The sequence below is a fragment of the Palaemon carinicauda genome, chromosome 37 (genome assembly GCF_036898095.1).
Source record: "Palaemon carinicauda isolate YSFRI2023 chromosome 37, ASM3689809v2, whole genome shotgun sequence".
NCBI classification, from domain to species: Eukaryota; Metazoa; Arthropoda; class Malacostraca; order Decapoda; family Palaemonidae; genus Palaemon; species Palaemon carinicauda.
The window spans coordinates 48,536,659-48,562,994 of NC_090761.1; the positions used below are offsets into that span (position 1 = coordinate 48,536,659).

General features: G+C 40.6%; 2 protein-coding genes across 3 annotated transcripts in view; one reads left to right on the plus strand and one right to left on the minus strand.

Annotated features, from left to right (window-relative positions):
• The window catches only part of LOC137629638 (armadillo repeat-containing protein 6), a 62,088-nt gene extending 60,530 nt beyond the window's left edge, over positions 1–1,558 (minus strand). The window contains exon 1 of the mRNA XM_068361156.1: positions 1,397–1,558. The gene's annotated coding sequence lies outside the window, so the exon portion shown is untranslated. The remainder of the gene's footprint in view (positions 1–1,396) is intronic.
• A 4,298-nt stretch (positions 1,559–5,856) lies between these two features.
• Positions 5,857–26,336, plus strand: part of LOC137629082 (dnaJ homolog subfamily C member 17) — a 102,969-nt gene continuing 82,489 nt past the window's right edge. Inside the window, exons 1-3 of one of the 2 annotated variants that reach the window (XM_068360350.1) lie at positions 5,857–6,103; positions 11,216–11,336; positions 18,458–18,611. In XM_068360350.1, coding sequence (XP_068216451.1) covers positions 6,023–6,103; positions 11,216–11,336; positions 18,458–18,611 — 356 coding nt within the window. In that variant the 5' untranslated portion in view covers positions 5,857–6,022. The remainder of the gene's footprint in view (positions 6,104–11,215; positions 11,337–18,457; positions 18,612–26,336) is intronic. The other variant, XM_068360351.1, reaches the window with a different exon arrangement.

The window sequence follows — 26,336 nt, forward strand, 5'->3', positions numbered from 1 at the left end:
ATAATAAGGGAAATTTTACTCAGAGTTGGGACAGCAACACGAAAGAAAGTTTATAAAATTAGGAGAAGGGCGAAGTAATATTCAGAGGGAGGAAAAGATGAGAGAGACAGATAAATTTAGATTCAAATTGGGGGAGCAATTTCCCCAAGTTTGAGAGCCCTCTTGCCCGTCACAATGCTTCAACATGGAAATAATATTTCCTGTTGAAGCACGATGACTTCGACAAGACATTCTCTCATTAAGAGGGTCCTAGGGAAAACATGTTGAAGGACTTATGGGTACATTCTATTACATAATGGGCTACGATAGTCAGGCAATTCTTGCCTTCAACACTTGCCCTACTGACAAATTCCTCTTGAAGGCTTGGGTAGCTCCTAATTACCAAACTACATGGATACGAGCATGAGTCGGCTCTACTGGTTCACCTGTCAATTATTCTTACGCTCTATTTAATTGTGCTTCAAAGCCAGAAGGAAATGGTGATATTTTGTTGTTTTCATGAGTTATGTTAAGGTGGGGGCTGCAAAGGGAGGGTGAAGCCCCAGTAAGTAAGGAAGAGGATCCAGCCCCCTTAGTTAGGTTAGGTGGGTGTGATTAGGTTAGGGCACATTCCTGTTTTCCCATCATTTTATATTTTCCAATTTCAAAAATTACCAGTGGTGATTTCCCAAGTGATACACATGACCTATGCATTTTTCCAACTGGTTTATTGTGTGGTATATTTATATATCTGCTATTAGTTTGTGGTGTAATAATCCTTTATTTTTCCACACCCAAAACCCCATTGGAATCCCATGTAATTGTGTTATGTAATGGGTGTGGAAACACAAACAACTGGTTTGCAACAAAAATGATGGGCACAAAAGCATAAAATACATGATAACCAGTTTTCAGTTTTAAATATATGATGTGAAATTAAAGTATATAATTACTAAAATCACTGACCAATTAAGGTTTTATTTTACCTTGTAGGATGACAGATGTAATCAAACAAAGACAGAGTATTTTAATCAGTTCTGAAGCAGAATCACTGGGTATTTATGACAATCATAATGCCTCGTTTTATGCAATGAAAGCTAATATCCAGTCAAAGATTAAAGGCTGGCCAAATAGGGGATAAATACAATGAACCTCTTTGTTCCTCCCACACACCACACATTGTAATCACACAGGTGGTGACCATAACATCAAAATGTTGAATGAGGGCAAGTAGATTCTAAAGTAAACTATGGTGTTCTGAAATCAAGATACTAAATCATATATTTCAAACATTTGGGCAACATAAAAACAGGCTGAACCTAAACTTTAAATAGAAATTGAGTCCGTCGAAATTTCAAAATAATTTGTGCAAGTCTATGAGAGGAGTCAAAGCTTTAATAAGAGGAGCAAAACTTACCTGAAATTGCCTCACTTAGAACAATGAATTCACTGCCAACGACTAACAATTGACACACAAAAAACGATCTGGAATTTCAGGATGAGTAACCAAGTGAGTCACTCCAATGTAGGGGGAAAGTTGCACCAGCTGTCCAAAAACGGAAACTTGACTTTCGTTCGAATACTTTGTAAGATTTTAAATCATATGCTTAGCCTTAAACTTACAATAAATGACAGTTAACTTCATTATTAACAATTATTTTGTATAAAAAATTTGGATATTTTCTATATTTTGGCCCAGCTTATGGAGCTATCAGAAGCTCCTTAAGTTAAAGATATATAATATCCAATTCCAAATTTCCGATGATCCGAACACCAACTGTCATTGATTGTAAACAAACCTTCTTCACGTCAAACTATACCAGAGTACATACATAGGCGTCAAATGATTATGAATATGTTTATTCTCATTTTTTTTTTTACTTCGATTGTAACTCTTGAGCAGTATCAAGCAAATCAAAGTTTTATTAGAAATTTATTGTAGTACAGATAACAAAGAGAAACAGCATCGTGTCATTTAAAGTTTAATGTATTTTATTTCAATTACATTTTTATATGGTTGTTAAATCAGCCCATTGAAATTATTCCAACATATAAGATTAAGCATGTATGAAGTTCATAATATGTGTTCAAAATCATATATCTCTGTGCATTTATACCCGAAGACGATTTTTATTCATCTTACACGGTGCATGTGAGAAGATAAGATTAGAAAGCGTGAGCTATATGTTAAAACTGAATAGGTCGTTGTAGCAGATCGCAAAGAAGTTATCTAGGAAAATTAGGGGAATTATATCATCATCTCCTCCTATGTCTATTGACGCACAGGGTCTTGGTTAGATTTCACCAGTCATCTCTATATTGAGCTTTTAATTCAATACTTCTCCATTCATCATCTCCTAATTCGTGCTTCATGGTCATCAGCTATGTAGGTCTGGGTCTTCTAACTCTTCTAGTGTCTTGTAGAGCCCAGCTGAACGTTTGGTGAACTAATCTCTCTTGGGGAGTGCGAAGAGCATGCCAAAACCATCTCCATATACCCCTCATCATGATCTCATCCTCATATGGCACTCGAGTAATCTCTCCTATGGTTTCATTTCTAATCCTGTCCTGCCATTTAATTCCCAATATCCTTCTGAGGGCTTTGTTCTAAAATCTACTAAATCTATTGGCGATTGTTTCATTGCCATACCATAACTCATGTCCATTACCCATATACACCGATCTCAATAAACTGATATATAATCTGATTTTTATATGTAATTTCACGCGATTTGATTTCCCACTTTTACTTAACTCAAGGACTTAACCTAGCCATTGTCTGATTTTTTTTTTTAAAGACACTGTACTGGATATCAGAGCTCCTAAACACGTAAATGATTCTACCTCATTAATTCTTACTCCTTCCAATGATATTTCATCTTCCATTGCATACTCCATTCTCATTATTTCTGTCTTTCTTCTATTTGTCTTGAACCAAACCTCGTCTGATGCTTCATGCATTCTGATAAGCAAGTATTGCAAATCCTGTGGTATTCTGCTAACAAGAACAGCACCATAAGTATACTCTTTAGGTCTACTAATTTCCTATCGCCAATCCAGTCCAATCCATCTCCGATTGTTCTGCACATTACAAAATCCAGGAGGAGGATAAACAATATAGGTGACAACACATTCCCTTGGAGTACTTCGTTGTTCACTGCAAATTCATATGATAAGACTCCATTAATATTAATTTTACACTTACTATGCTCATGAACAGACTTAATCAAATTCACAGATTTAAGAGGCATTCCATAATAACGCAGGACTCTCCACAATATTTGCTGGTGCATACTATTAAATGCCTTTTCATGGTCCAAATATGCCATCAAGAGTCGATTTCTATATTCTACGCAGTACTGTACATGTATCAAAATTATATATATCCCTGAAAGATATGAAAATTGTGATGGGCGACTTCAATGCTAAAGTTGGAAGGAATAATCAGGGGATAGAAAATGTGATGGGTGTTGAGAGTCTTGGCAAATTTGCAAATGAAAATGGAGCACATTTCATAAGTTTCTGTTCAGCAAACAATCTTGTCATTGGAGGTACTCTTTTTCAACACAAGAACATCCACAAATATACATGGACTTCACCTTGTGGCATTTACAAAAATCAGTTAGGTCACATTGCCATTAATAAAGGGAGAAGGAGGGCTCTGAGAAATGTAAGAAGCTATAGAGGTGCAGATATTGGTAGTGATCACCTGCTTCTCATTGTCACACTGAAATTAAAACTGAAAGCACCCAATAGAAATATGGATTGAATACCTAGTTTTGATACAACTAAGAGCACAGAGAGACATTTACAATTGAATGTAGGAATCGAATTGCCGTCTTAGAAGCTTTGGGAGACGAAGAACAGACAGTTAATGAAGAATAGTGTAGAAGAAAAAAAAATAAAGAGATGGAAAGCCCCTAGATTCGAAAAATAACTGCCGAGATGATACTGGCCGAAAATGAAGAGACTCCTAGACTACTTACAAGATTATTTTGTAGAATGTGGCATGAAGAGGCAAAACCTGATGAATGGGAGTTAGGAGTGATGGTGAAAATAACAAAAAAAAAAAAGGAGACCTGACTGATTGCAATAGTTACAGAGGCATAAAACTTACGTCAGTTGTTATGAAAATATATAGTATGCTTATTGTATGGAGACTGGAGAGAAAGATTGATGAAAAGCTGAGATGAACAAGCAGGATTTAGAAAAGGTAGAAGTTGAACTGACCAAATTTTCATTTTGAGACATGTAGGCAACAACAATGCATAGAATATAAAAATCCTCTTTTGATGGCATTTGTGGACTATGAAAAAGCCTTTGATAGTATGCACTTGTCAATTTTGTGGAGAGTCCTGCATTATTATGGAATTCCTCTTAAATATGTAAATTTTATTTAGTCTGTTCATGAGCATAACAAGTGCAAAGTTAATGTTAATGGAGCCTTATCAAATGAATTTCCAGTGAACAGGGGAGTAACTCAAAGAAATGTGTTATCACCTGATTTATTTATCCTACTCATGGATTTTGTAATGCGTAGAACAGCCAGAGACGGTGGAGAAGGATTGGATTGGATTGGTGATAGGAATTTAGCAGACCTAGAGTATGCTGATGATGCTGTCCTTGTTAGCAAAACACCACAGGATTTGCAATGCTTGCTTACCAGAATGCATGAAATATCACACGAGGTTAGGCAGAAGATAAAAAGAAGAAAGATAGAGATGATGAAAGTAGGGTATACAATGGAAGATGAAATATTATTGGAAGGATAAAGGATTACTGAGGTAGAATCATCTAAGTATCTAGGAACTATGATATCCAATACAGGGTCTTTAGAATTAGAGTTTAGTGAAAGTTTGAAAACAGCAAATCAGACAATGGCTAGGTTAAGTAAAATTTGGAAATCAAATCGCCTGAAATTACACATAAAATCAGACTATACATCAGTTTAGTGAGATCGATGTTACTATATGGACCTGAGTCATTGTATGACAATGAAACAGTATCCAACAGATTTAGTAGATTTGAGAACAAAACCTTCCGAAGGATATTGGGAGTTAAATGGCAGGGCAGGATTAGAAATGAAACTATAAGAGAGATTAATCGAGTACCATATGTAGATGAGATGGAGATGGTTTGGGCACGCTCCTCACACTCACCAAGAGAGATTAGTTCACCAAACGTTCAGTTTGGCTCCACAAGGCACTAGAAGAGTTGGAAGACCCAGGCCTACATGGCTGAGGACTATGAAGCGCAAAGTGAGAGATAATAAATGAAGAAGCATTGAATTAAAAGCTCAAGATAGAGACGACTGGCGAAATCTAACCGAGGCCCTTTGCGTCAATAGGCGTTGGACGAGATGATGATGATGAATTCCATCTAAATCATCATTTTTTTTCTTCTATAATACTTTACGTCTCGGTATTTGCAAATAATGCAGGCATCACTGCTGTAAGCTGCTTCACCTGTGAATATATGATCATCCTAATCTAGCGGTTGAATTTAAAACTTGAGAAGTTCAAACTAGCTGTAACTGCTTTTCTGTTCAATACGTTAACATCAACCAAGTTTCATGACTTATATAAGACTTAAATATTCTAAGTTGCTACTGATGTTAACATATTTTCATTTCTATTAATTCTCGTTAATAATTTATTCGTTATTTGTCTATTTCCTTTCCGCATTGGGCTGTTTTCCCGTATTGGGCCCTTGCCCCGGTGGATTATAGCATTCCGCTTTTCTTTTCCAATTAGGATTGCAGATTGGCTAACGATGATATTTATAACAATGATAATAAGATTATTTTCAGTATATATCCTTATATCTATTTCATATCAAATGTACGTAAACCTTTTCATAAACGAAATTTCGTATTACGTAGAGAACAATCCACTGTAAACAAAAACGTAGTATTGTAGTAACCTTTGTGGAACTTACTAGTGATAATAATTTCACGTCTGGCCCTAAATGCATTGTTTTCAAGAACATTCTTTTTTCGTTTTTTACCATAGCTTCAGAAGTAGCTTAACAGAAGTTCCCCACAATGTCTTTTAAGTCCCAAGAACTTACGAAGCTTGACTTCTACGAAATTTTAGATTTGAAAATTGACGCTGGTGAAAAAGAGGTAGGCTTGGTGTAATTTATGCTATGCTATAGCCTAGGTATAGTCTTCTTTTATTTTTGTTGGACCAAACTTAGCTGTATATAGCATAGATCATGATTATTGGAGCAAACCGCTCGTTTATTAGTTTTTGACCCCATTGTCTTTAGACAGTAATGGGGGACCCCATTGGGGAAAATTTTTTTGTGGGGAAATGCGAAAAAACTAGTTATTTGCAGCAACAATAATGGTCAGAAATGCAATATTAACACAAGATAACTAATTGAGAAACCTTATGGTTCATGTAAGTTTATGAAAATTAAAGTATCCCAGTTCTCTATGATTCACTTCATGTTCTTCTAATGGATTTTGCTTCACCGTGGTTGGCTATGCTTGTAAATGAGCATAATATCACTGCTTCTATGCTCTGGCAAGTGGTACATGGATGTGCTGTGCACTCCAGCCTCATGAGTCACTATTTTTGTGATATTTTTTACTTTCACATGAGCAAAAATAGCTATACACTGAACGAAGAGTGTTTTTAGCACACTGGGATTGGAGTTGTAATGGCTCTCTTGCCCACATATCTAATCCTGTCCCATATCCTTCGAGACAAGGTTAACTGTATTCGGGGAAGGATAGCCGTGGCTGTTTTAAACATGTCTCTGTTGTATACACTATATCTCTCGAGATATTCTCTCCAGGGCATAGAACCCTGTGGTACTTCTTAGGTAAAATTCCCTGGTACAGTATATCACTCACAGAAATATCCCAAGTAGAAAGCTGATTTTGAGGAACTTTCTTCAGGATGACATGGCTCGAGCCCAAAATTGTATGTATATGTATGTACAGTATGTATGTTTGGGCTTATATATATATATATATATATATATATATATATATATATATATATATATATATATATATATATATATTTGGGTTTAAGCCATGTTGTCTTGATGGAAGTTCCTCAAAGGCAGCTTTCTACTTGAGATATTTCTGTGAGTGATATACCAGAGAATTTTATCCAAGATGTATCACAGGATTCTATCCCCCGGAGCGAATATCCCTAGAAATATCGTGTATTATGTAACAAGGATGTGTTTAAAACCAGCCACGGCTATCCTTCCCCGAATAGAATTAACCTTGTCTTGAAGGATATGGGATAGGATTGGATACATGGGCGAGAGAGCCGTTACAATTCCGATCCCAGTGTGCTGAGGAGATGTTTGATGGTTCGCCATTCCTTCTAGCAGTGCCATCTTCACAGATTTGCTATTGGGAATTTCTGCTTATTTTCAAGTTGTTCTGTAACTGGAATATAAACCTACGCTATTCATTTGGGGTACAGTATTACTTTCGATGAAGCTGAAAGGAAGAGCCATTAAGATGGCAGGCCGGCTAATGCCGTTTTTTAAGGACAGTATTATGACATTTAAACCACATAATAAGGTAACTTATGACATCACCAAACTCCATAGTATTTTTGCCTCTGAACTTCGGTTTTACGACGCCAGGGTGAATTATACTGAAAATGAGTGTTTTTCAAATTCTATCTTCTCCCGTGATAGTTATCATTTAGACCTGGGATTACTAACCTGTATAACCTGATGTAAACTGCCAATAAAATGAGGAGTTTTTTCTAAAAGTCAATTTTTTGCTAGATATGAATTTTTTCATTATGGTAAAAAAATAAACTAAAAATTGGGGAAAGAAAATATGAAAAAAATATTGGAAAAAAGGGCAACATTTGATTGTTTTATAATATCTTTCTGATTTATATACCCATTTTCAATGTTACATCTTTAAAACTAAGGAAGAAGATAGAATCTAAAGGTCAATACATATAATTTTGAGATACGGGCACTCAAAGTTTTTCTTTGTATTTTTACAAAGATGATATTAATAAATCCTGATTATTATGAATTTCATGTTCTTCTTTGGATATTAATAAACAAAAACAAGGTTATTTATCATAATTTAATCATAAATGAAGATCCTTTTGCTCAATATCTTGCTGCTTTGGCTCCTGTCAGGCAAGGCAGCCGCTCCTCCATCCACACCACTCTCTCTCTCTCTTTCTCTCTCTCTCTCTCTCTCTCTCTCTCTCTCTCTCTCTCTCTCTCTCTCTCTCTCTCTCTCTCTCTCTGCGTCACTACCGATATTACCCTCTTCTGAGCTCTTAATAGAGCAAATTTTTATGTTAGCAAGATGTTGAAATTGCCTTTTCCTCTTTGAAATGATAGGAGTCTTGCCGAAAACGAGAAAATCAAATGTAAAAATGAGTAAATGTCAGAGGGCATTCTTTGTTTTTCTTTGTATTTTTACAAAGACAATATTAATAAATCCTGATTATTATGAATTTTACATTTCTTTTTCGATATTAGTAAATGGAAAAAAAATTTTTATTTATCATAATTTAATCATAAATGAAGATCCTTCTGCTCAATATCTAGCTTCTTTTGGCTTGTGTCATGTAAGGCGGCCACTCCTTCATCTACACCTCTCTCTCTCTCTCTCTCTCTCTCTCTCTCTCTCTCTCTCTCTCTCTCTCTCTGCATCACTACCAATATTACCCTCTTCAGAAATCTTAATGGAGCAAACTTTCTAGTTCCTTATGTTAGCAAGAAGTTGAAATTGTCTTTTCTTCTTTGAAATGATAAAATTCTTGCCGAAAACGAGAAAAAACAAACGTAAAAATGAGTGAATATCAGAGGTCAAACTCAGACATGTATTCCCTTTGAGGTTTGTGGTAGGACTGAAGGGCGAAGGGTGTAATTTACCGTGTAACATATCTTCATGTGACTTGTGGAAGCTATACAGATGCCATTGTTCACAAAGTCTTTTTCTGTCTCCTACGAGTGTTTCTCCTCCTCTGAGGGGTTCACTCATAGAGACTCCTCTGCGGAGGACTGCTACTTCCAAAGGTCAGCTTACTGATCTACTGGCCCCCAGAGGGCATCAACGATCTTGCAGAGCTCGCCCTCCGCTTTGCCTTAGAGGTGTCCCTTCACCATCCGTGAAAAAGCGCCTCTTTGGCTCTTCAGCCTCGTCTTCGCAGACTTTCCCTGCAGAGGAGCCTTCTCTTCCGTCGTCTTCTGGCCCTTGACCTTCGCCCTCTCCTGGACCTTCTCCTGACAATGCAGCAGCTAGTCCTTGGACTTCGGTCTTGGATTCTTCCGAGTATTGCTCGCGATCCCATTCGGAGGATGTTCTCCCTTCCAAGGGGCGCATCCATGTTCCTGGCCATCCAACGTGTCAATCTTCTGCATCTTGCTGACCTTCTGACTTGCCTTCTCCATTCCTGACTCCTGTTTCACGCCTTCCTGCTAGCGATGTGACCAAACATCACTCGCTCTCGTGAATGCGCAGCCCTACGCAGCATTCAAGACCTTCGGCTGTGCGCCAGCGCTCATCAGTGCACCAGCGCTCACCAACAACTCGTCAGTGCTCACCAGCATGTCAACGCTCTCTTCGTTCGCGCTTTTCCAAATATCAGTGTTTGCCAGCTCGCCAGCACACCAACGCTCACCAGCACACCTACGCTCCCCAGCTCGACAGCGCTCTTCTGCGCTCCAGCGTTCTTCTGCGAGTCTGCGCTCTCCTACACGTCAGTGCTCTCCAGCTTACCAATGCTCTCCTGCGCATCAGTGCTCTACAGCTTGCCAATGCTCTCCTGCGTGTCAGCGCTCTCCAGCTTGTCAGCGCTCTCCTGCGCACCAGCACTCTCTTATGTGCCAACGTTCTTCAGCGCCATCGCTCTTCAGCGCCATCGCTCTCCTGCTCGCCAGCGCTCTCCAGCTTGCCAGCGCTCACCTGTGCGCCTGCGCACCAGCGCTCTCAGGGTCGCTAGCGCTCTCCTGTGTGTCGTAGGGTTCTAGAAGCTGAGTCAGTTTTCCTGTCGGTGACCATGACCCACCCCGGGGTGAGACTTCGGTGGTGGATGAAGACCTCGCTGCCAGCCCATCTTCGGACCACGACCAGAGAGAGTTGGAACACGCCTTTTGGCAAATTTTAGTTCTTATGAGGGCCCTTAATGGGTTACCGGATCTGGAGACGACCCCTCAGGAAGGCAAGGACACTGTCCTAGACCGTGTCTTAGGCACCCAAAGGCCTCCTAAAGCCAGTGCAGCTCTGCCCTGTTTCCAGGGATGAAGAGTAGCTGCACAACAGCTGGTTTAGTATCTCAAGCTCCTTATTGGACAAGTAGCAGAAGGTTGAGGGCATTGGTTACCCGGGTTTTAGTCTGAGTGAATAGAAAGGAATGTCTGGCTCTTTTCCTTTCTTTATCCTTCCCTCTCTTGGGGGAAATCAGCATCCTGGAACCTCTGCACAAGCTGGCCTCAAACATATGCAGGTAAACCATCGCTCCCTTGTTTTACCTAGTATTGTTCCAATACTGTTGCGTCCCCATTCCCTGGCGAGGTGGTATTGGGAATGACTCGGTCTCTTCAGTTATGTCCTGCAAGACTCGGAATAACGTTTAACTGGACAGTCACATTGCTAATTTATTACCACACACAACTTGGGTAGGCCGTTGACCATATTTAGCAAGTTAGTGAGGTGTTAGGGTCCCCATATTGTTGCATGGAACTCTGCACAATAGGGGGTACCCCAGGTAAGGCTAAAAAGCCAGATTGACAGGGACGTATGTGGTTTGTATTTCAGTTACGGAAGAAAGGACAAATTTGGAGGTAATTTGTATTTTTCCTAACGATACAAACCTTAGTTATTTATACATACTTGCCCGCCAACCCTGTCCCCCCCTTGAAGTCCTATCTCCAAGTAAAGTGAGCACAATCACAGGTGTGTGAGTGGGAAGGGTAGCAAGCTACCCCCCTACCCCCTGCTAACTAGTGGGATGGGTAGTTAATCCTAGCTAAAATTTTAATGTCTCTTCCTTTCCGCTTTCGCCGAAAGTATACCCCTATGAATAGCTTAGGTTTGTATCATTAGAAAAAATACAGATTACCTCCGGATTTTTCATGTTTGTATCATTAGGAAAAAACAAATTACTTTAAATTTGTCATGTTTTAAATCTTAGTCTTATTACTGTCTGAAATTGTAGATAGAATAAATTTTCTAAATTGTAAGAATCCTCTTAGGATTGATTTAAATTCTTACATTCTTTTCCAGATAAAAAAATCATACCGGAAGAAAGCCCTTAAATGCCATCCAGATAAGAATCCAGACAACCCTGATGCAGCCAAAGAGTTTGATAGACTAAAGAAAATCCTTGAAATATTACTTGATCCAGGCAAGTAAGAAGAAAAATATGTATGCATTTTGAAAAGGTGGAATGTTTTATGTATACTTTCTTTCATTTTTATCTTTCTTACTTAAATATTGTTTGTTATTTTACTTCTGTAGATCTCCTAGTTGAACTTACTGCATGTTTTCCAGCACGTCTTAGGTTTTAGAATACAGTAGGTAAAAACAAACAAAGGGACTGTATGATAAGAAACATACATTTTGTTATGCATATAGAAACTTTTATTCCTTTTAAAAAGGGTATGTCTTCAGTGGAACAGGAAACGGTTGTAGGAATCTGTAACAAGGTAATTAACGGCCGATGGAAAACTCGGATAAGTTAAACACCCTTCACGCTTGTCTTCAGCTGCAATGAGTGCAGATGTAAATTTTCTAATATATTTTAGTTTGAATGGTTGATATTTGCCTCATATTAATGATGAAACTAAGCAGGAATTCACATGCTGGTGAAAGGATGGACACTTACTATGGAAGCTCTCCTGAAGCTATACAGACCTCTACCAACAAGTCTTTTTTGAGGGAGCTGGTAGCTAAGGCTAATTGGCCTCCAGTATTCCTATTGTCAGTAAGCCCAGTGGTGACCCCAGTGATCTTATTGGTGACCACAATGCCAGGGATCCTGGTGGTGAGCCCTGCAGTGTGACCAGAGCTAAAAAAAGCTGCTAAAAATTGCACTTAAAAGGTTCCTGCCCTTGTGGCAGTCAAAGTGCCGAAGCCGAAAGGGTGTAGGAAAGCTCTGTAGCTGGAGTAACCTGTTGTGTGTTGCCCTGATACCCATCACCCCTGTGATGGTTGCTCTGTGGCGTTCACCTCCATGCCCGTTACCCCTGTACCTGTTACATTTGCTCATTGCCTCCTCGAAGAGGTAGTTGCTAAAGGATCAAGAGCATCTTCTCGCCTTTCATCACGATCTGGAGATTACGAAAAATGGGGAGAAGTTGAATCTCCTACCCAAGCAGAGGTTGAAGTATCTGTGCATGCTGATGAACACATTATTAGCTAGAGTCTTTTCATCAGACAATTGCATCAACAAGGTCTGATAGGTAGCGCAGCTATTTCTGTCCAAGATAATACGTACAGCTTAGCCTTAGGGCAAAGTCTTCTTGGTCACCTTTCCTCGTTGGAGAAACTTTCCACACGGCTCCTCCTCCAGACATCCCTTTAGTAGCATTTGAAGTATCACTGGTCAGCCTCTAGGTATCCTCCGAGCCAGTCTGTACCAGTGCTGATCTTACCTGGTGGCTGAGTGAAAAAACTTTACCAATAGAGTCCAACTCCACTCCCTAACTTTGAACATGCAACTGTTCTCAAATGCATTGAAGGAGTGGAACTTTCACCTGGCCAATTTGGTTGCATCAAGTGTGAGATCAGCAGATGAGAAACATCTGTACATCGTGCTCGAAGTTCAAGCTGCATCTATAGCTCTGCAATCATTCCATAAACGTTTGAGGAGACAGTTGATTGTTGATGAGCAATAACATCAATGTAGTAGTTTAAGTCACTAGCAAGGGGGCGTAGTGTTACTCCCTCTGCAAGTTGACAAAGCAGATGCACATATGGGCAGCATACCTGTTTGCGGAGCTGTTAGGCAGATACATTTGAGGCAAGTGGAATTTATTAGCAGATAGTTTCCCAAAAGCAGGTTGTAGGATTGGAGTTGTCTTTATATCTTTGCTTAGCAGAGAGGCTTCATGCCTTGGAGAGATAACCAGGAATCAACCTGTTCGCCGCACTGGTAAACAGAAATCTCCCTGTGTTTTCCCCCCCCCCCCATTTCAGACCTATGGGGAGTTTTTGAGGAAGTCTTTCAACACCCGTAGAATAACCTGGACATCTATTCTTTTTCTCCGTTCAGCTTGATTTGCCAGCTGATCAGCCGAGTTTTGATCACCCTAGGCCTCAGGATGATCCTGGTGGCTCCCAGATGGCCACAAGTCAAATGATATCCCAATCTGTCAGCATATCTATTTGAGGTCCCAAGAGAAGTACATGGAACACACTTCTCTTTCAGCCCCATCTCCAAAGGTATCATTAATCCGTGAAGTCGCTTACACTTCGCAGTTGGAGAATATCCAGCATCTCCTCCTGGCTTTTTGCAAAGGACTACACAAGAGATGTATGACTACCTCCAATGGTCCTCTGCAATTTTCTACCTGGAAAAGTGGGCCATCTTCTGCAATTGGTGACATAGAATGGTTATTTCTGTGGTTGGAGCATCTCTAGCACAGATTGTAGACTCCTTTGTCTACCATTGCTAAGAGAAGGGTATCTCACTCATGACTGTGAAAGGCTACTACTCAGCCTTGAGCACAATCTTTCGTCTGAAAGGCAAAGTCCTGTTTTTCTTGGGGGAGTTGTTACTCATGAGGAGCTTCAAGCAGTCTTACCCACCCTAGGACCTCAGGTCCTAAGAGTGGAACCAGACCCATATTCTCGAGTCCCCTCCACGTATCCCATGTGAAGTTTTGAGAAGGTTGTCAGGCAGATGTCTGATTTTCAAGACTGTTTTTTGCTAGCCTTAGCATCGATGAAGAGAGTATGCGAGCTGCACAGTCTCTCTCATATAATAACCCATGTTGAGGGTTGAAGGTCTCTTTTACATTTGTGCTAGAGTTCATGGACAAAGCCATGAACCTGTTGACACACGAATCCACGTTCAAGATCTTCTCCATCCCCTCTTTACGTGAAATATCTTGTGGTAATTGAGAGTAGATTCTTTTGTGTCCTATAAGGGCTTTGAAGTGCTACCTGAAGAGTAATCAACATCTTAGTCTTGAGTGTCAACGACTCTTCCTTAACACTGGCAGAACCAAGAAAGAGAAATAAAAAAAACAGTCTCTTTCTGTCTTTCCAAGATGTCCCATAGAGCATGTGCCAAGACTGTTGAGAGGGTTGAGGTACTGGGTCAAACAGGAGCTCATGAAGCCAGTGATGGTGTTCCACCTTAGCCTACAAAAATGACAAATTTGGAAGTAATTTGTATTTTTCGTAACGATACAAACCTGTAGCTATTTATAGGGTATATTACTTTTGGCAAAGCTGAAAAATTAATCACAAGACTTTTAGCAAGGGTTAACCATCCACTCTCCAAGATGCTGAAGCCTTGATGAGGATGGGGCCCTTAGGGATTAGCAGCTGGGCTCTGATGAACAGTGAGAACTGTTTTTAACTGGAGCTTGGTGCCCAATTGTTGATCCAACTAAATTAGTCAGCTATTTCTTGTTTCCCTTTGGTTATTTCTTTTATTCTCTCATCTTCTCCTCTTGGACATGAACTTGTTGACGACTTTGGCGTGTTTGATTATAGTTTGGCTACTTCTTGGGATTTGGTGCTGTGTGGGATGGATGGCATGCCATCTCAACCTGTACAAATTTAGATGCCATCACCCTCTGGCAGACTCCATTGGCTGGAGACTAAGTCTGTTAAGAGTCAGGCTCCATTGATCCGGTTTTAAGTCACCCATATTTACGGGTAATGGGTAACGCCAGGCATTGGAGTTATCAATGGGAGGGCTAACTACCCCTACTGACCAGTGTACACCTACCTAAAGAGAGGCACCCCTTCTCTAATAGATGACTGGTTCCCGCTAAAGCCTCTTCTCGTGTTGGGCCACATGGGATAGGAGGACTGACATCCTCTGATAAGAGGTGCATAACCCAGCTTGCTTCATCTTTAAAAACTAACTCCTTTGTTGACGACCTTGAAACACTAAAGGACTATTTTATGGAAGATCAAAAACCAAGTAATTTAGGTGATATAGTGAATTTGCAAATCCTTCATGTCACTCAAATTCCCATATAAACTAATTATGATGTGCTGTATAAATCAGTTCTATGTTATGGTAATAGCAAAGAAATTTGAATGAGGCTTGAAGATTACAAATGAGATTCATGGATATCATTTGATAATCATGATGAAGCATTCAATGCAATCAGTGATATATGAATATTAAAATCAATAATTTGAACATCAAGGGTGTTCTTTGCAATGGGTACCTAAGGATCAAGATATATACAAACCTGCAGATTCGATTGATAGAGATATAGATGTGGTTGTACCCTCCCAGAGAAAGTCAACACCACCAAAGTGGCTTATTGCTCAGTTAAAAGGGATTGCAGGAGATTATTTTAAGATACGTAAATTTCTTCAAAAGGAAGTAGGTACCATCGCACTGGGAGTTATTTCTCGTTTTGGAAAGAATAGTTTCCTCATAAGTGCCAAATCAGAAACACAATCTATTATACTCTGCAATTTAAAGACAGAGAATGATGACATAAGGTTGGATGTGAAACCCCATCTAAGCCTTGGTTATGGAAGGGGAGCAGTTTTCAATAGACTTGTATGAGTTTACAGAAGAAGAGATACTGGCCATGTGTCCTTTAACTATGTGGAAAGTGTATAAAGTCCCTGGAACATCAATGATTATCCTGACTTTCCAGGATTCTGATTTGCTTTTCCACATTTACATAGAATATGAACGGATGAAAGTTTGAAATCCTAAGCAGAAGCCACTGCAATGTTTTAATTTCTTTAGATATGGGCATCCTTCTAAAGTTTGCAAGAATGAAAAAATGAGTAGTACTGCTCCAATGTTTATCATAGAGAATGTTTACTAGAGGCCAATTGTTTAAAGTGCAATTTGAATCATAAATCTACTGATAGGAGCTACCTGCAATATAAGCTAGAAGAGGTTGCCCTCAATAAATCCAGTATCAAATATATAAGTGCGGGGCATGCCAAGGGGCTATTGAGTAAATCAACAAGCTATGCAAAGTCATTGAAATCTGGGGGAGAAATGAGGCATGTGACATACAATTCACTTATTACTGCCAGTATTCCACAAAAAAGAAAATTGCCATCTTTTAAAAAAAGCTGCATGATAGGGCAAGACTATCACCTCCTAAGGCTTTGTCCACCTCTATTAAACCTTTATCCCCCATTACAAAGGATAATACTAACCTCTCTCAGGCTATATCTTTGCCTGATTTTATGGAGGTTTCACATAAAACAAAGTTATCAGGTGCACCTGTAGTGGGAGAAACACTAAAACCTGATAAATCACCACCTCTTAATAGGAAAAGAGAGAGACCTCCATCTCTCTCATCCCAATCCATTAAAAACACCAAAGTTATAACATCAAATAAATATGATGTTCTGTTTGTTGATATTTCAGATCAACAAGAAAACTACTCGAAAAATAAAAAATTCAAGTTGAGGTCCACCATCCCCCCCCCCCCCAGAATAAGGTAAAAAGAACATTGGAAAGGCTAATGTAAAACCTAACTTATCAAGACCCTCACTAAAGAAGCCTACAAGAAATATTGTTAAATAAAAAACTGCCAATGGGAAGACCTCATCTAAGATGTCTTCGCCTCCATTTTGCAATGGAATTGTCAGGGTTTAAGGGCCAAATATGAAGAAGAACTCAAGCTCCCCATTCATAAGCACTCTCCTATATTTGTATGTCTACAGGAGAGCAAGCTTGATGCTAATACTCCATGTCCTCAAGAGTATGTTAGCTACAGGACACCATATGATCAACAAACAGGGAGCCATGGCGGAAGACTTACATATGTTTGGCGAGATGTTCCCCAAATATCTTTACCCATTTGTACCTCTCTACAGGCAGTGGTTGTACAAATTGATTTAGGGAGAAAATACACAATTGGCTCATGTTATTTGCCTCCTAATGACATCTCTTATAATGATTTAGTAGAGGTGATTCAACAACTCCCTCAACCTTTTCTCTTGTTGGGGGATTTTAATGGTAGACATCCTCTATGAGGCGATGTTTTAGCAAACACAAGGGGCAACATTATATCATCAATTGTGGAAAATAAAGATGTGGAGCGTGAGTCATCCATGTAGATGATGAAAGGTTGGTTAATGAACAAATTTGGAAATAATTTTTATTTTTCCTAACTAATATAAACCTCTAGTTACAGTGAACCCTCGCTACTTCGCGGTTCAACCATCTCGGATTCACCACTTCGCGGATTTTTTCCATAACCCATATATATACAGTAACATATATATATATATATATATATGTATGCATGTATTTATGTATATATGTATGTATGTATATATGTAGGTATATATATGTGTATACATATAAATATATATATATATATATATATATATATATATATATATATATATATATATATATATATATATATATATATATATATCTAAAGTAGGAAGATGTGATGTAGTTCTAAGGGAATAGTATGGGAAATATGTCTTGGTAATAGGCAAAGCTCTACCTCCAGTTTGTTTCTTCATTATGATCAGAGATAAATGTAAACAAAACATTGGTTGCCATTTTTTAACGTGCTTTTTAGCGTGTTTAGGAAACGCATGATATAAAATTGCCTTTAATATTTGTGCCTGTTTTAGTTTAGGGTACTGTAGTACATGCATTAAGTGTTCTGTACATTAAAGGGTAGTTTGTTAACAGTACTACGTACAAGGGAAGGTTTTAAAAGTCTGAATATACATGTTGAATAAATAGGTAAATATGGTGTCACTACTTCGCGGATTTTCACCTATCGCGGCCGCGTCTGGAACCTATCTACCGCGATAAACGAGGGTTCACTGTATTTATATAAATTGACTTGCCATCACCTGTCCCCTGATAAGTCCTGCCTTCAATCAAAATGTGATGTAGCTCACCGAGCTGTGAGTAGATATAGGTGGCTGGGTACCCCCCAGCCACCCCCTACCTACCCACTACTGTGGTTAGGTAGGGTTGTCACTATGCATTAAAAGTCTAATGGCTACGTTCCAGCTTAGCAGAAAGAATATCCATATAAATAACTACAAGTTTGTTCTAGTTAGGAATAATACAAATTATTTCCAAATTTGTCATATTTGTATAGCTGGGAAAAAATACCTCTTAATTTTAACATTTTCTGTTTTAGTCACATTGTGCTCTGTATTCTTCAATAAACTCTGACTTAAACTTGTAACTGAATACTATGCTGTACTAAACTGTTATACTATGTGATTTTATCTACCCAAGTCTACAAGAAATCAAAGACATGGCAGCATTGTAGAAGGCAGTGTTTATAAATTTATTCACATTCAATGGTTATTTTACAGGAGCACGGAAAGCTTACAACAAGGTTTTGAAAGCACGGAAAGCTTCCAAACTCAGAGCTCAAGAGTGTGATGCCAAGACGCAAAAGCTCAAATCAGATCTAGAAGAACGTGAAAGAAGGGCCCAAAGTCAATCACATATATCTGAAGAAGAAAGGTATGGTACAGTACAGTTTTATGATACTACTTTACTGTAGTTTCAAGCAATTTTTCAGAATAAAGGCTGCAATAAAGTACAGTACTGTATAGTATTTTGATTTTCTGTAAGTGTACATACTGTGGATTTTAAGTTACATGGTGATATATTCTGAATAGAGGTGTTTGATTCAAGTTTGTGTATTATTTATATGAATGAGAATTAGTTGTAAATCTCATATTTCTTTTTTGTGGACAATATTTTTTCCACCTCATTGTGGTAGTTATTATTTTGATGAATCTTACCCAGGACTGACATTGCTAATGTTGTAAAGTGAGCGTTTTTTGGCCTCTAGATTATGAGAAGAAACAACCATAACCAATCCTTCCCATTCCTCATCCTACTAGATCTTGCATTGAAAAATGTTGGCTACCCTTGTGGATTCCAAACTATTCTACTTGTAACACCAAGACATCCTGAATCTAATTGTAGAGGCTATCATTAACACATGGCTGTGTTTACCTGAACACCATATTTTCAATATTAATCTTACCCGATGATCATGTAGCTGTCAACTCTGTTGCCCGACAGAAATCTACGGTCGGGATACGCCAGCGATCGCTATACAGGTGGGGGTGTACACAACAGCGCCATCTGTGAGTAGGTACTCAAGTACTTCTTGTCAACAAGAACTCAATTTTTCCTCTGTCGTGCCACCGGCAAGACCTACTAATACGCCGTCCCTAACTGGATTTGTTTTCACAACTTTTTGGTGAAGTACACTATTCCAGTTTTGAGCTTTCGCTATGCAGGGGTTTTATCTTCATTTCAAAACTTGAACTCGTTTTGGATAGATTTTATTTTGGTGACGAAGAGAGTATGGACTCTCTTTCACTTTTAAATGGCCGACCCTTCCCTTAGACGGAAGTGTTGGTGTCGAAGAGAGTATAGACTCTCTTTCACTTTAAATGACCCACCCTTCCCTTAGACGGAAGTGTGTTTAGGTTTTTGGTAATTTTGCTTTACAAAGTTATAGATTTATTTTATATCTCTCCGCCATTTATAGGCCTCTTCGATTAACTTTCCATTTATTATAAACTTATAAAAATTAATTTTTATGTTTGTTTATATGCGACCTTTCCTAATAGTAGGCGGTCCTTACTTGGAACCGAAGTTAATTAACATTGAGCCCGTCATATCGTTTTTCCTGTTAAGAATTTATGCTATTTTAATTTTAATGTTTTTGAAAGAATTTCTTTGATAGTCTCGTACTGTTTTCAAAGTTGAACTAACGTTTAGTTTAGTCTCCGCAGTTGTTGACGTTCAGAACGTTCAACTTGCGCTCTATCGTTACGATAGAGAGAGAGTATTTCACGGTTTCACGTTGCAGTAAGAGTAAACCGATTCTAGCGTTTCGTTCATTCTTTCTTAGCTTAAATGGTTTTAATTCTAATAAAGGAACTTTTTATTTGGGAAACCTTTCAGTTTTTTTCCTTTAACAAATAATATGTTTTAACGATATATAATTGGGCTCATCTCTCAGGTTCTAAGTCAAGAGAGAGAGAGAGAGAGATAGAGACGGAGGGAGAGAGAGGAGGATAAACGTTTCGTTCAAACGGGTAACGTTGTTCTCGTTTTTTACTCTTCTCCCTAGTCGCTATAGGGGAAGAAGGTAAAACGTTTCTAGAGTTTTATTTTTGTTCCCAGGCTTTATGCGGTGAGAGATTTTAAACGTAGTTTATTTGATCTAGTGTTTAGTCTCTTTTCCAGCCACTGAATTCTTTATCTTTCATTATGTTTTTCTGTTACATTGTAAAACTGTTTTCGCAATTACTACCTTTTAATGAAGGATAGGATTGCGTGTTTCAGGTACAAACCACTTAAAGTTTCGAGTTCAGTGAAATAAGTGCAAACAGAAAATCAAAAGTGATAAAGTGATATGCGCAAAGTGTTACAGTGTTGCGTTCGAGGGTTCGTTTGTTCGTGCCAGTTGTTCACCTTGTCCGATACCTCTTACAAGCTCCCAAGCCCAGGGGAGAAGTAATGTCGAAGGACTTATGGGTTCCACAGGTCTTGATCGACGAACAAACGTTTCCCTCCGTGGTTTCGGGTGTATCTACACACGTTGCCGACGTGATCACCCCACCCACACAAAGACGAGAGAGCCCATTTATTCCTCGTCTGCGGAAGAGGTTTCTCGCAGAAACCATGGACCAAATCTTGCAGCTTTTAAGTGCAAGTCGGTCCCTTCCGCGCAAGTCCAACGGCCTAGGTGTAGCCACTGGGTCAGTTCGGACTCGCTGCAGTACGACAACTGCACACCTCCCAAGAGAGGCAAGGTGGTACCGCAACAGGCAGTAACTCCGTCTGTTGCCGCACCAGCTGTTTTAGACCCTCAGTCACAACGGACAGTAGCTCCGTTTGTTGTTGTCTTTCATAGACCCTAGTGGTCCATGCTGCAGACTATACAGTCTCAGCTTGCTCCTTCATGCAGGAGTATCGTGCTGGAAGGTTGACAATGCACCTGTTAACCTACAACCCGCCGAGGTTGTGCGCTCAGCAGATACTGCGGCTGCCTGCTCCCACACTCCACCTGTGAGAGCTCCACCACCGATGCGCAGTCCACCCTGCCAGACGCATGTTCTTGCTGCACCATCTGCTAACATGCGTGAGCTACCGCATCAGCAGTGGGAAGGTTCTGTAGAGCTGCCGGGTTCCAGCACTATGCGGCATTCTCCGCAGCCCATGCAGCATGCTCTGCATACCTTACAGCATGCTCCGCATACCATGCAGCATGAGCCGCATACCTTACAGCATGCTCCACATACCATACCGCATGCTCCTCAACCCACCGCAGCCCCTCCCACGCACCAGCACTCTGCTTTTGTTGTTGCCAGCTCCCACACTCCGACTGCGGAGAAGGTTGACGATGCACCCGTGGGCCTACACCTCCCACGGTTGTGCGCCCGGCATGGCTTCCTGCTCTCACACTCTTGTTGTGAGAGCTCCTCCACCCATGCACAGTCAACCCTGCCAGATGTATGATGACTCCCACACACAGAGCACTCCGTTGCCGTGCGTGAGCTACCACAAGCTGCCGTGTTTTGACACGGTGTGTTAGCCTCCGCAACACACTGTGGTTACCGCCACTCACCCGCAGCAAACTAGTCAGTCAGGAGTTGAGGCTTCCCCACACAACTTTGGTTGTTGCCAACTCACAGACTGTCAAACAGTTACATGACGTTGCCTTCTGGTCTGCTACTTATACACCAGTGCTGTATGTCCTCACGCTCCTGTTGTGGTTGACAGTTCAGTTTTTGACAGTTCACAGACTGTCAAGCAGTTTCATAACGTTGCCTTCTGGTCTGCTGCTTTTGCACCAGTGAAACCCTCACTGAGAGAACCTAGCTTTTCTCGGATATGGTTCCTGTAGATGAGAAAGTGCTGTTCTCCCTCCTTCTGATATTCCCTTGAGGACTCTGTCATTTGGAGAGGAGCCTTAAGCTGCTTAGCCTCCTATGGACTTTTATTTAAGCATAACATGCTTCCAGGGAGGGTAAATGGTTCCGCTTCAGTCGCTAACCCCGTCTGTTGCCACACCTGCTCCCATAGACCTTGGGCTTTGTTGCAAGACATGCAGTCCAAGCTTAGTCCTTGATAGAGGATTTTTTACGGAGAAGACCCTTCTTGCCAACGACCTTCCTACCGGTTGGTTGTACGCCCTGTTGACGCTGAGGTATCCTACTCACGTCCGCCAGTTGAGATGGTTCCTCCACCGGTGCGACCCAGTGTGGGTTGCCAGTCGCACGTTGATGTTATGCTACTCTCGGAGGTGGTTGTGGACGTTCAGTGTGTCACTGGGAAGACGTTCAACAACCAGCAGAGGTGACTTGTTGTGACGCAGTGCGGCAACCTCAGCAACCCGATAAGGGGTTGTCTGTACTACCCAGACAGTCTAGACAGTTTCGGGTTGTCGCTGTACTTCCTCGCTTCCCCATGGTTGACAGTTCACAGACTGTGCAGCAGTACCATGATCTTGTGTCCGGCTCCGTCACGCATCCACCAGTGCGACCGGATTCAGCGAGTCAGACGTTGCCCACTCCGTTGCCGTTTCCTCATCAGTTTCGGATGAGGAACCCTCTAATGAGGACATGGCTGAACAAGAAGATCAATCCCCAGCCCTGCTATCCATCCAGAAGATGCTGAAGAAGGAATACGGCCCTGTCAGGCTGTGGATGAGTCTGGTTAGGACACTGTCATCCGTGGTGCAATTGGTGTCACTTGGAAGACTACACCTCCGTCCTCTTCGGTTTCATCTAGCTCTTCACTGGAAAAGGACAAGACGCTAGAAGCGGTCTCGATCCCGGTTTCCGAAAGATAAGTCTGGTCTAACCTGAGGAAAGGACTTTATCAACCTTTTATAGGGTCTTCCCCTGACTGTTCAGACTCCCAACCACGTTCTCTTCTCAGACGCATCGGACGTAGGCTGGGGTGCGACCTTAGGCGGTAGGGAATGCTCGGGATTATGGAACTCGCGTCAAAGGACAATGCATTTTAACTGCAAGAAGCTTCTGGCAGTACGTCTGACCTGGAAAAGCTTCAGGTCTCTCCTTCAAGACAAAGTAATGGAGGTCAACACGGACAACTCCCTGCTTTGATGTTCATCTCCTAGCAAGGAGGGACCTACTCTCTGACATGGTGCGAGTTCGCTAGTGACCTCCTCTCCTGTTCAACAGGTCTAGACTTTTCACTAGTAACAAATTTCTTCCAAGGCAACTTGAATGTCTTAGCAGTTTGTCTCAGTAGGAAGGGACAATAATTCCAACATATTGGACCCTCCACAGAGATGTATGCAAGAGACTTTGGGTCACCTGGGGCCAGCCAACCATAGATCTCTTCGCAACCTCGATGTCCAAGAGGCTCTCAATACTTTGCTCACCTATCCCGGACCCAGCAGTGGTTCTTTTAGATGCCTTTCTACTAGATTAGTCTCATCTAGATCTATATGCATACCCTCCGTTCTAGATTGTCAACAAGGTACTGCAGAAGTTCGCCTCTCACGTTGGGACAAAGTTGACACTAGTTGCTTCCCTCTGGCCCGCGAGAGAATAACTTACCGAGGTACTTCGATGGCTAGTAGACGTTCCCAGAACTCTTCCCCTAAGGGTGGACCTGCTACGTCTGCCACGCGTAAGAAGGTACTCCAAGGCCTCCACGCTCTTCGTCTCACTGCCTTCAGAGTATCGAAAGACTCTCGAGAACTAGAGGTTTTTCGAAGGAGGCAACCAGAGCGATTGTTAGAGCAAGGAGAACATCCACCCTTAGAGTCTACCAATCGAAGTGGGGAATCTTCCTAAACTGGTGCAAGTCAGTATCCGTATCCTCGACCAGTACCTCTGTAACTCAAATAGCTGACTTCCTCTTATATCTGAGAAAAGAGCAATCTCTTTCAGCTCCCACTTTCAAGGGTTACAGAAGCATGTTGGCATCAGTCTTCCGTCACAGAGGCTTAGATCTTTTTAACAATAAAGATCTACAGGACCTCCTTAAGTCTTTTGAGACCACGAAGGAGCGTCGTTTGGTTACACCTGGTTGGAATTTAGACGTGGTTCTAAGATTCCTTATGTTAGACAGGTTCGAACCACTTCAATCAGCCTCCCTGAAAGATCTCACCTTTAAGACTCTTTTCCTGATATGCTTTACCAGCTAAAAGAGTCAGTGAGATTCATGCCTTCAGCAAGAACATCGGATTTTCATCCGAAACGGCTACATGTTCTACATCTTGGTTTTCTAGCCAAACACGAGCTGCCTTCTCGGCCTTGACCAATATCGTTCGTTATTCCAAACTTATCGATATGGTTGGAAATGAACTAGAAAGAGTATTATGTCCTGTAGAGCTCTTAAGTTCTATTTTAAAAACCTTTACGAGGCCCGTCTGAAGCTTTATAGTGTTCAGTTAAGAATTCATCTTTGCCTATGTCAGAGAATTCTTTATCCTATTATTTTCAGACTGTTAATACGAGAAGCTCATTCCCTTCTGAATGAGGAAGACCAAGCTTGGCTGAAGGTTAGGACACACGAAGTTAGAGCTATCACAACTTCCGTGACCTTTTAATAAAATAGATCTCTGCAAAATATTTTCGACGCAACCTTTTGGAAAAGCTAATCAGTGTTCGCGTCTTTTATCTTAAGAATGTCCAGTCTCTTTACGAGAACTGCTACACTCTGGGACCATTCGTAGCAACGAGTGCAGTAGCGGTGGGGGCTCCACCACTACAATTCCCTAATTCCAGAACCTTTTTAATCTTTCTCTTGAAATATTTCTGGGTTGTCCGGAAGGCTAAGAAGCCTTCCGCATCCTGGTTGATTTGGCGGGTGGTCAAATTCTTTCTTGAGAAGCGCCTAGATTAGAGGTTGTGATGAGGTCCTTTAGTATGGGTTGCACCCCTTCATACTTCAGCACCTAGGAGTCGCTCAGCATCCTAAGAGGATCGCTAGGCTCAGTAAGGAAGACGTACTTAAAAAGGCAGAGTAATGGTTCAAGTCGACTTCCTTACCAGGTACTTATTTATTTTATGTTTGTTATTTTGAATAACGGCTAAAATAAGATACGGGATACTTAGCTTCTTTGTTAACATGTATGCTGGTCTCCACCCACCACCCTGGGTGTGAATCAGCTACATGATCATCGGGTAAGATTATTATTGAAAAATGTTATTTTCATTAGTAAAATAAATTTTTGAATATACTTACCCGATGATCATGAATTTAAGGACCCGCCCTTCCTCCCCATAGAGAACCAGTGGACCGAGGAGAAAATTGAGTTCTTGTTGACAAGAAGTACTTGAGTACCTACTCACAGATGGCGCTGTTGTGTACACCCCCACCTGTATAGCGATCGCTGGCGTATCCCGACCGTAGATTTCTGTCGGGCAACAGAGTTGACAGCTACATGATCATCGGGTAAGTATATTCAAAAATTTATTTTACTAATGAAAATAACATTTTTGGTGTTTTGATTTTTTGGACCACAACTTTACATGTAATGGTTTGGTTTATTTTGATTTGTATTTCTCAGATATTATCAGGTGTTTCTGAAATTTGTTAGAGCATGTTATTGTTTCAGATCCAAGTCAAGTAGTCATTTACCTACAACTTTGGACCCGCATTCTTTGTGTCAGATATATATCTGTACCCAGTCCACTGTGCAGAGTACTCTGAGTGTGATGAATGTGCTCTTCCCTATGAAGATAGAATGGTATAATGTAAAAATAAGAGGATGCTTCTGATTACAGAAAAACTAGCTATCCTTAATGGGAGTCTTCATTTTAAAACACTTTTATTTCCATCAAATTAGATCCTACTCATTTTAGAAAAGATCCAAATATATTGTCAAAAATATTCAATCATCTTGAGGAGGAGGAGGAGGAGGAGGAGGAGGAGGAGGAGGAGGAGGAGGAGGAGGAGGAGGAGGAGGAGGAGGAGGAGGAGGAGGAGGAGGCCCCACTGCCAAAAGCTTTTCACTCATGTTTTTAACTGCACCGAGTACAGATGTACTCTTCTTCTTCTTCCCCAGCGTTATCCTTACTTTAAGGGGTCGATTGCCTGATGCGCCCTCTCCAATGCCTTTTATGAAAGGCATCCTCTTCTCTCCATATAATCTTTCACCTTATTCGCTATATAATTCTCTGACTCCCTCTTGATATTCTCCCCCTAACAGATTCCTCCCAAGCCTTCCTCACTCCC